This window comes from Prunus persica, chromosome G6 (assembly GCF_000346465.2).
Source record: "Prunus persica cultivar Lovell chromosome G6, Prunus_persica_NCBIv2, whole genome shotgun sequence".
Classification (NCBI taxonomy): domain Eukaryota; kingdom Viridiplantae; phylum Streptophyta; class Magnoliopsida; order Rosales; family Rosaceae; genus Prunus; species Prunus persica.
Window position 1 is genome coordinate 14,647,219 of NC_034014.1, and position 11,318 is coordinate 14,658,536.

The window sequence follows — 11,318 nt, forward strand, 5'->3', positions numbered from 1 at the left end:
CAGACTGGAGAAGCTCAGCTCTCCTCCAGGCAAGGCAAAATCTAGGGCAGTGGAGGAGGCCATGGAGAGGTTGAAAATATAGCAGTCCAATGAGCTGGAGTTTGATCAAGACAATGAAGCCTTAAATCAGCTGGTGAAGGACCTGGACCTGCTTCACAGACAGAACATAGCTCCAAAGCCTATTCTTGAGATGGGCCTAAGCTTGGCCAGAGATGTGCTCAATCTGCATGATCGCTATGAGGATCTCAGGCCCACTTTCAAGACTTCTGAATTCTGCAAGGCCACTCATGAAGCCAACCTGGCTGATTTTGCAAAGCAGAAAGCAGAACTGGATCAGATGGTGGCCGGATACAAGGAAGCCAGGGCTACTGCGGACAAGCTGGAGAAGCAGATTGAAGAGCTCCAAAAACAACTGGCAGAATGCAGGGAGGTGCAGAGCAGGCTTGGGGCTGGACTGAGTTCTAAGACCAAGGCTACTTTCCTTGTGCAAAGTATGGTTGCGGCTTCCAGGCCAGCCCTGGAAATTGCAGAGGCTTCAATTCATCAAGGGGTGCTGCTCTAGAAAGAGCTTTCTGTCAAGAAGGCGAACCTGCAAGAGACTCTTAGGAAACTAGGATTTTAGTTTCTTCTTCCTTTTTATTGTTTGAATAATTTGCCGCGAAGGTGGCTATTCTTATATAATCTTTCAAAATATTTTACTGCTTTCTACTCATTCTTGATGCAATAACCAGACACGGTCTTGAAAGTAAAAGCAAAATGACTTTAAAGCAAAAATAGATCTAAACAAGATTCTTTTCAAGAAACAAAAAGGGTCAATCTTGTTCCTCTTCCATCCCGGGATCTGTTTGTACAGCCTGCGAATCCCACATGGTTGGGTAGAACTTCTTTAACCATTTACCATTAATTGGGGCAAAATGAATAACTCCATCTCGGTCCTGCAACCTGTATGCCCCCATTCCGAGGATTTGGTTAATTATAAAAGGGCCTTCCCATGTAGGTGACCATTTTCCATGTCCCGCTATGTGTGCTCCAAGGGGCAGAATTGCCTTCCAGACTATCTTTCCCTCTTCAAAACTCTTGTTTCTGACTCTTTTGTTGTAGGCCCTTGACACAGCCTGTTTTCCTGCTAAGAGTTTGTTGAGAGTGTCAATTCTGCTTGCATCCAATTCTTCCAATTCCAGCAACATGGCTTGAGAGTAATCCTCGCCAGTGAGACCGTGCTGGTGAGCAACTCTAAGAGACTGGACTGCTATCTCCATGGGAAGAATTGCATCATGGCCGTAGGTTAGAGCATAGGGGGTCATGCCGGTTGCTTCTCTCTTTGAAGTTCTGTATGCCCACAAAGTTTCTGATAACTTCTCATGCCACTGCTTTGGATTCTTCTCCAGCATTCTTCTGATGATATTGATAATCACCTTGTTGCTTGATTCTGCCTGTCCATTAGCTTGAGCATAGTAAGGAGTAGATTGAAGCAGTTTGAACTTGAATGTTTCTGCCATATCTAGCATATCCCTAGATATGAAAGAAGAACCCCTATCGGTTGTGATTGACTCTGGAATGCCAAACCTTTGTATGATCTGTTCTTCTATAAAAGTGATGATCTCTTGGGATGTTGTGGTTTTTACTGGCTTGGCTTCTACCCATTTGTGAAATAATCTGTGGCAACGATAATGAAACAGTGCTGCTGGTTGCTGGCTAGATAGATTTTGCCAATGAGATCCATTGCCCATCCCCTGAAAGGCCATGGTTTTACTACTGGATTCATGGGAACCGAAGGGGCCTGTTGGATTGGGCCGTGCCTTTGACAGGCCTCACATCCTTTGGAATAGTTGATGCAATCCTTCATCATGGTTGGCCAGAAGTAGCCATACCTTCTGATTAACCAGCACATCTTTCTTCCCCCTTGGTGAGCTCCACAGATCCCCTCATGGGTTTCTCCCATGACTTTCATGTATTCTGTCTTCCCGAGGCACCTTAACAGTACCTCATCCTTACTTTTTCGGACCAAATCTTCATTCCACATGAGGTAGCTTGTAGCCATGATCCTGACTCTTTTCTTAGAGGGCAGAGTGGGATATCGTAAGTAAGTCATGATAGGCTCCCTCCAATCATCTTCAGTGATCAAGGCAGAATTGACTTCTATCTCCATTCCTCTAGTCAAAACAGATGGTAGACTTTTCCTTCCTATCTTAATGATCCTTTGGACGCAGTCTTCGGGCATTTGTACGCCTGATGCCACCTGAGCCAGTTCATTGGCTGCAAAGTTTTCCTCCCTTGGGATGTGCTCCCAAGTAGCTTCTCTGAATTCTGTCAGCAGATTTCTAGCTGCTACTAGATATACAGCCAGAGAAGGATTTAGACACTTGTATTCTCCAGCAATCTGTTTTAGGACAAGCATGGAATCTCCCAAGATCTCCACGGATTGGATTCCTAATTCTACCAACATCTCGAGCCCTATAATCAAAGCTTCATACTTGGCCCTGTTGTTGGTGCACTGGAAATCTAACTGGAAGGAATAGCAACGTCTGACCCCTAATAGTTCTTCCAGAACAATCCCTGCTCCTGAAGCTTTATCTGTCTTTGATCCATCAAAATATAATTTCCAAGGTGGGAGATGAATCGAATAGATTGGATTGTTAAGGCAAACATGAGCTCTAGTTAGCAGATCTGCATTTGCTATGTCCAAAGAATCCATGTTTTCAATCTCCTCTCCCGGGTGATCTGCCAAGAAGTCTGCCACGGCTTGCCCTTTGACAGCTTTCTGGGGGACATACCTGAAGGTGAATTCTGTCAAAGCCAAAGTCCATTTCCGAATTCTGCCCCTTAGCATTGGTCTTGTTAGCATGTATTTGATTAAGTCTGTCTTGGCAATGATGTAGATAGTGTGTGGCAGCATGTAGTGCCTGAGTTTTACAGCGGTGAAATACAAGGCCAGGCAGAGCCTTTCTATTGCGGAATACCTTCTCTCCACTTCTGTCAATGTTCTGCTTAGATAATAGACTGCTTGTTCCTTTCCTTCTTTGTTATCTTGAACTAACAGACTTCCAATGGATTTTTCTGATGCAGACACATAAAGCTTGAGTGGTCTGCCTCTTTTCGGCGGGGATAGAACTGGTGGATTTGAGAGGTAACGTTTTATTTCCTGGAAAGCCTGTTGGTGCTGTTCTTCCCATTTGAATGTCTGTTCCTGCCTTAGCCTTAACAGGGAAGAAAAAGGTTGGATTTTCCCCGCAGAATTGGATATGAATCTCCTTAGAAAATTGATTTTTCCTAGGAGGCTCTGAAGTTCCTTCTTATTCCGAGGTGGTAGGGCTTCTATGATGGACTTTGCTTTATTTTTGTCAACCTCTATACCTCTCTGGTGGACCAAGAATCCTAAGAAATTTCCTGCTTGGACTTCAAAAACACATTTTTTGGGGTTCATTTTCAGTTTGTGTTGCCTCATTCTTAGGAATGCCTTTCTCAGGCTTGGTACGTGGTTTTCTTCCTCAGGGGATTTGATCACCACGTCATCTATATACACTTCCAAGGAATGTCCTATCATATCATGAAAAATGGAATTCATTGCCCTTTGGTAGGTGGCCCCTGCATTCCTCAAACCGAAGGGCATTACAGTATATTCGAAAGCACCTATATGTCCTGGACACATAAAGGCTGTCTTGTGGATATCCTGTTCTGCCATTATAATCTGGTTGGTTATAACCTGCATTGCCGTCCATGAAAGATAGCATCTGGTTATGAGCAGCTCCATCCACTAGCATGTCTGCCATTGGCATAGGATATTCGTCTTTAGGAGATGCCTTATTCAGATTTCTGTAATCCACGCAGATTCTGACTGCCCCTGTTTTCCTTTTGAGAACAGGTACAATATTTGCTAACCAATCGGCATAGATGGCTGGCCTGATGAATCCTGCCTTGAGCAGCCTTTCTATCTCTTCTTTGACCTTTAGTTCTGTGTCCATAGACATTCTTCTTCTGGCCTGTTTGACTGGAAGGTAGCCATCTTTAATTGGCAGCTTGTGCTCCACTAACTGCCTGTCCAATCCTGGCATCTCGTGGTAATGCCAGGCAAAACAATTTCTGAACTCCTGCAAAAGTGCCATGAGTTCAACCTTGAGTGGTTCCTTTAACAGTGTGCTCATGAAAGTAGGCCTTGGATCTTCTTCTGTCCCTAAGTTTATCTCCTGTAGAGGATCCTCTACTTCTAGCAGGGAGTCATCCAGTGCTGCCGGTGCAAAATCTAATATTTCCTCCTGTAAAATTTCCTCCTCTTGTTCTTTTGTGCTTTCATGAGTGAATTCTGCCATATTGATGGCTGGATTCTTTATGAAAAGCCTCCTTTCGCCCCAGTATATCAACAATCTTTTTGTGATGGATCGGATTGTTGCAGCTCGATCCTTGTCCAGTTGATTGGGACTAAACATCAGAGTTCTGGAAGTTCAGCACAAAAAGGTCTATTCCAGTCCTCTAGAGAACTGGCTAAACCTTCTTCGATGAGTCTTTGGGCCGTGACACCATGGGGGCGGCCGTTCTGATTGACTCCAAGGAAAGTGAAAGGACCCAGGTCATCATGATAATACCTTGCTTCAAAGCACATGGCAGAGGGCAGGAATGGCCGTGGATCGGCCTCTATGATCTCCATGCAGCCTTCTTCATTCTATAGTGCTAACTGCTGGTGGAGGGTGGAAGGAATACAAAGGCTCTGGTGAATCCAATCCCTGCCAAGTAGTGCATTGTAGGTGGTGGAAGTAGTATCTATAACAAAGAATGCTATTTTCAACTCTTTGCTTCCGACTATGACATCCACGTCTAAGATGCCATGTATTTTCGTGATGCCCCCAGCGAAGTTGGTGACGGTCAATCGTGTTGGAATCAAATCCTTCTCTGTTCTGCCCAACTTGGTCAGCATTCTGTGGGGTAATAGATTAATGGCTGCACCTCCATCTACCATGATCTTGGAAATAGGAATACCCCCAAGATTTGTCGTTATAAACAAAGGCCTGAGGTGATTTGCCATTTCTCTGGTTGGCTTGGAGAAACAAAGTTGCTATGAAGCTGGTTTATTGGCTGTTCCGCCTGTCCTGGGGTTGTCTGCTTGTGGTTCTGGTGGGTCCTCTGCTTCTGCCAATCTACATTCAAAGCTTTCCTGAGAGAAAACATCTCCTTCCCGAGTGCTTTCTTGTCCCTCGGCAGCCCTGAATTTACCTGGTAGGATGAATACCATATTAATTCCCAGATCACCTTGTAGGAGGTCTTCTAATTCTGCGCCAAAAGCTTCTGTTTCTGGGTCCAATTCTTCACCGAATTCCATTAATTCTTCCCTGTATTCTTCCGTCCAGTCATCCTGCTCTGCTACTCCGAGGGGCTCATTCTGATCATCTGCAGAAAGTTCATAGTCCAATTACTCTTCTTCATGTTCCTCAGTGTGGTCGTCTTCTCCTTGTGACGGGGTAGACTCGGATTTCTCTGGTGCCTGCGTGGTGTCGGGACGACTGCTGGATGACGAGGCTAGATGGATAAGAGAGCTGGCTGGCAGTTCTGTCTTCAGTAATTCCCTTGACTAGCAAGCTCTCTGTTCTGGCTGGGGAAGTGTTTCAGGATTTTTTCCTTTCCTGGCAGAATTGGGTTGTGAAGGTACCTGCGTATCATTTTGGTTCTTAAGATATGTGCAGTATTGCCTCTGGATTCTCCTTTTCTGAGTTCTGGTTAGCTCCAGAGTCGGTCTACCGCTTTTTCCCACGTTATACCATCTACCCTCTATGATCGTTGCCAAGGGTTTTTCGTTTCCGGGTGCCTTGACTGGTATTTCCTTTCTGGGTTGTTCCATCCTCCTCTCGCTGTATTGTGCAGGCCTAAGACAGCTCTTCTGCCTTGTTTTATCTCGGGATGAGGTTCCAATCCTGTCAAAGACACTAGGTGTGGGCTGATTTTGTCTGTCTAGAACCACCTCTAGCTCTGTTTCACATTTGCACCTACTGCAGAGCACCACCCCAGCCGAGATGGTCGCTCTTGGTATTTGACTGGTTTCCCTTATGATTCTTCTGCCTCTGCTGCAACCAGCATCTGTCACTGGCTCAGTTTTCCTCTGTTCTGGCCAATTTAAGTTGACCATGTTGACTTGTGGTTGAGGAAAAGGATCCGTTGTGATCGATGGTGGTTTTTCTGCCAGTTACAACCTTCCTGCCGTTATCCCTTCTTATATTACGTCCCTGAAAACAACACAACTATTGGTAGAATGGTTCCAAGAGTTGTGCCACCTGCAGTACTGTCTGCCCTTGAGTTCTTCCGGCTTCGGTATTCTATGAGGTGTTTCGATTGCCTTCTGCAGTAGCATCTCGTCGAACAAGGCATCAACCTTGGTCAAATCAAAGGAGTAAACCTTGTTTTGCGTTGGCTTGTTTGGAACGAATCCTCCTGTGAATGGTGGTGGCTTCTTTAGGTGGCTTTGTAAGGGCTTTGCAACTAATGGGATGTTTTAGTTTTGCCATTTCTGCCACTGAAACCTCTTTCTCTTCTGATTCTTCTGCATCTTCTTGTGATTCCACCTCGATCAGGTGGATTGAAGAAGAAGGGGTTTTATAGTATGTACCTTTGGAGGAGTTCCTCCTTTGCTGTTCTTCCCTAAGTAACTCCTCATATTTGGATGCCTTATCAGCCAGTTCTGCCAGATCTCCAAACAACATCCCGTCGAACCTTTTCCTGAGAAAGATTTTCAGGGCAGCTTGGGCCATCTGGATGAAGTGTCTTTCTTCCATAGGAATTCGGCACTTCATCTTGAGCTTTCTGAACCTGGTTATGAAATCTTGGGCCGGTTCGTCTTCACTTTGCTTGAGGGCAGCTAGATCACTGATGGTGACTTCTGGCTGAATTCTGTAATAGTAGTCATGGAAGACATTTTCCATCTGTTCCCATGTTTGAACAGAGTTAGCTGGCAGGCTGGTGTACCAGGTAAAAGCTTGTCCAGAGAGGGAATTGCCGAAAAGCCTCAATTTCAGTAGAGGGTTGTTCTCAATAGCTATGCATTGGACGGAGAACCTGCCTATATGTTCAACTGAGGAAGCATGGGGGTCCTCTCCATTGAACAGAGTGAAGTTTGGTACTTTGAAACCTGTAGACAACAGTATTTGATCGATATAGGCTGGGTATGGCTTTCTGTAAGTAGGCCTTTCCCCTCTTCTAGCCTCGGGCTCCATGATTTCTCTGATCATTCTTTGCAATGCTCCTATGTCATTCAAAGCATTGACGGGGGGAAGATTTTGTCCCTGCTCTGGCTGAACGTAATCAAACCTGGGCTCTGCTCTGTGTGGTCTGGGTGGAACTTCCTCCCTGTGTTCTTCCTGCTCTTCGACTTCTGGATGATTCCTCCAGTTTGCCCCCGGTCTATTCCTGTCATGATTAGCAAAAAGGTTATTCCCTCCTCTGCCTCTCCTCCCTCTTGCAGGTGGAGGGAATGGATTAAGGTCCATCCTTCTGGGTCTATATGGCAATACTGCTGGTGGTTCAGGCAGAAGCACCAAAGGTTGATCCTGTGGGACCACATGAGGTGGAATGGGCTGAGGTTCTGGCTGGTTGTGAGCCAGTGCCAGGTTATCTGGTTGGGCTGGGGTTTCATGTCCTTGATTAAGAAGGACTCCTCCACTCGGACCAGCCTGAATTTCTCTGTGGTCTGGCACTCCAGTCACCTGTGCAACTAGGGGATTTTCCTGGTATGGCCATGTTAGTCCTGGCGGAAGGCCATAAGGGAGATCCAACTGCTGGATTACAGGATCCGGGTTTGGGATTCTGGCCATGGCGGATTCTCGGTCCTTCCGGAACTGTCTGTTTACCTGCCATTGCATCATGGCCGTCATGTTATTGAGAGTGTCCTGGCTCCTTTGTACTGTGATTTCTTGTCGGAGTACTCACTCCTGTATTTGATTCATCCTTTTGGAGCCAGTCCTGGAACGTCTACTTCCTGTACTGCCGTGGGCAGATTGCCTAGCATCGCTTTCTTCTGACTCGAGGCCTTCCCTGAGAACCATCTTGTTTTTCTCCATATCTGATGTGGGTTCTGACTAGATCTTCCGGTATCTGTGAATGATTCTGTCAGAGTATGTATACTGAGAAGTCCCACTGGGCGTGCCAAATTGTTCACCCGTTTTTGTGTTTACTCCTGAAGTGGAAGGGCGAAGTTCCCCACTGGCTTGGAGACCACTTGTTGGTCGACAATTCAGCTTTCTTTGGTGTGTGAGCGTGCCACTGCTAGCAATGTAAATTCTAGCAGACCTATTTTTAGAGTGGATAACTTGCGCCTCAAGTTACTGACTTTTAAAATAAATGATTGTGAATTTGGGTGAGGAATATCTCCCAAGTAAGTTCTTTTCTTGCCTCAGACTGGTGAGGACTTTCATAATTTATCTCAGTATCAAATGGTTGTTCTGGCCAGAATAGATAATAATAAGGTAGACTATTTCAGGCAGAACTGCCTTTTACAAAATTAAGAAGGGAGAAATCAACTCTAGAAAGACAAAAAGATGGCTGGAATCCCATTTCTGCCTGGGTAGAAACTTCTGATCCGGGCTGGACTGGGTATGTCTGTGCTGGACTGTGCTGTCAACAACTTTAGCTGCTTGGCTTCAGCTGTAAATCGATACCAAAGTTCAATTTTGGCAAAGCTTTCAATCTACTTCAAGCCTTGGGAGACTTTTGAGCGGGCAGAACTGCAGCTTCTTCAGTTTGAAGGGACAGAAGTGGCTATTCTCAAGGATTTAGCAAGCTGGAACTACGCTGTAAAATTTGTTGAGGTTTTCATATTTGTGAAAACTCAAACTATGTTTGTCTTGGCTTTTGCTGAACCAGATTTGTAACGAGAGGGATCTCGTTTTCAGAAGACTTATTTTCTAAGTCTGAACTTTGGAATTCTGATCTAAAGCTGTTTTTCTCTTGGGATCCAAGTGAGCTTTTGATTGTTTTCTTGTTTTTTTTTTTGATTGATCGATGAATTGAGTGTCCTTTTTTTTTGCCTACTTTCGTTTTTTATAAGAGATCCTCCTAATGAGGTAATTTTTAATCCTAAATAATGGGCGGCAAAAAGATCTCTTATAATGTAAAGTAAGAAGGGTTTCTTATCAATCAAGGCAGATAGGTTCTGAGCAGTCACCTCCTAAAGCAGTCCCCTCCCTGGTTTTCTGGGTGGCAGCTTTCTAATTCAACCAACGCCACCGTCTGTGTGAGCTGATTTATGGCGGTTTGGCTCTTTTTCTTTTGTATTTCCTGAATGGTTCCCTGTTTCCTGCTATAATTTAGAAAGCGTGATCCGTGAATTCCTTGGGAGATGGTGTATTGGTTTGGAGCAAAATCTCGAACACAGATGGGTTTTTGATCTTCAATTGGCAGTGTTTCAGAGACGTCCCTCTCACATTTTAAACTTTAGTTGGAATTGCTGACTTTTTCAAAGTTGAGGCAATCACGTGGGTGTGTCTTTGATCCCTTGGGTTTGAACCTAACAAAAATTACGGGCTGATCTTTGAAGCCCATTTCGAAAGTTTCCACATTTGGGCTTTCTTTGGGCAGAGGCTTTATTTTCAACATTTCTGGTGTGAAGCCCAATCTGTCTGGATCCTATTTTTGTTTTTCTCAAGTCTTTGGGCTGGGCATGCAATTTTATCATGGGCCTGTCTTTCGAACTTGGGCGTGCCGAATTTGGGCCCAAACAGTACTGTTCTTGAGCCTATACATATGGAGGAAGCTGGTGATGAAGACACTATTCCTGAGGGTACAAATGTGGCTGATGATAGGCATGAAAGAACTTTTCCTGAGGGTATAAATGTGGATGAGGAAGATGATGAAGGTACTGTTCCAGATGGTATATATATGGAGGATGAGACTATATATGAAGAGGGAGAGAATGACAAAAGGGCTGAAAATGATAGTGAAGACAGTGAAGACCTTGAATTTTATGATAGTGCTTTTGACCAAAGTGAAGATGAACAATGCTTGTTGGAGAAGGATGATAGAGCATTTGACAACTATGTTGACCACAATGCTCCAGATATTGATCCAGCTGCAGATGAAGGAGAGAAATTAGAAGATATGGCTGTAAGTGATGTTAATAGCTTGGATAGTAGCTCATGTGATGAGGTTGCATTGCCTATGAGAAAAAAGAAGAGGAAACTGCCCAAGTTTGAAGATTTTAGGCCTAAAACATATTTGAATAACCCAATCTTTAAGCTTGCTCTAAGATTTCCAAGTGTCTATGTTTTTAGGAAAGCAGTGAGAAACTACTCAATGTTCAACAGAAGGAAGATTAAGTTTTCTAATCACGGAGACGTGTAGCTCAAGGTGGAAAACACAGAGCGGGAAACAAGGAGGGGAAATTACGGAGCGGCCCCGCAAATTACTTTATAAAAAAAATATGTTTTTTTTAATTACAAATGGTCCCTAAGATTTGACAAATTATCACATTTGGTCCTTTATATTTTTTTTTCTGACATTATTGGTCCCTTATGTTACACCTCGCACATTAATTTGGTCCCGTCGTCATGTTCCGTCAAAATTTTTTGTTAAATTGATGACGTGGATTAAACAATGTTTTAAATATTTTGGATTTTATCACAAATGTTCCCTGAGATTTTTGAAATTATCTGCTTTGGTCCTTTATATATATATATATATATATATATATATATATTACATTATTGGTCCTTATATTACACCTCACACATATATTTGATCCCACCGTGAGATTTGGTTAAATTTTTTTGTTAAATTATTGACATGACACATATGTGGTGCACATATAGCCAATGAGAAAATGTCAAGTGGATCTAAATGAAGAAATGTTTTTTTTTATAAAAATAGTTTAACATTTAAAATATTTTTTTTTAAGGGAGAAAAATTTCAAACACATACATTTTTTTTATTCAAATCCACCTAGCATGTTATTAATGGACATGTAGGCTCCACATACATGTCATGTCAAATCCATTAAGTTTGGTTGAAAAATCCTAAACCTTTTAAAAAATAATTTAACATTTAAAATATATATTTTTTAAATTTTAAAAAGAGAGAAATTTTTCAAAAGATAAATCTTTTTTTTTTTAAATTCAAATCCACTTGGCATGTTATTATTGGCTATATGTGCACCACATATGTGTCATGTCAATAATTTAACAAAAAAATTTAACCAAATCTCACGGTGGGATCAAATATATGTGTGAGGTGTAATATAAGGACCAATAATGTAATATATATATATATATATATATATATATATATAAAGGACCAAAGCAGATTAATTTCAAAAATCTCAGGGAACATTTTGTGATAAAATCCAAAAT

At 43.0% G+C, this 11,318-nt stretch overlaps 2 protein-coding genes across 2 annotated transcripts; both read right to left on the bottom strand.

The window, feature by feature from the left end:
• LOC109949646 lies at positions 813 to 1,391 on the bottom strand. The gene has a single exon (XM_020565732.1). It carries the CDS (start codon positions 1,389 to 1,391, stop codon positions 813 to 815), a length of 579 nt encoding a protein of 192 aa, XP_020421321.1.
• LOC109949647 lies at positions 1,637 to 3,770 on the bottom strand. Its single transcript, XM_020565733.1, has 2 exons — positions 3,631 to 3,770; positions 1,637 to 3,197 (listed from the first exon to the last, which is right to left on the bottom strand). The coding sequence occupies exons 1-2, from the start codon at positions 3,768 to 3,770 to the stop codon at positions 1,637 to 1,639; spliced, it is 1,701 nt and encodes a 566-aa protein (XP_020421322.1).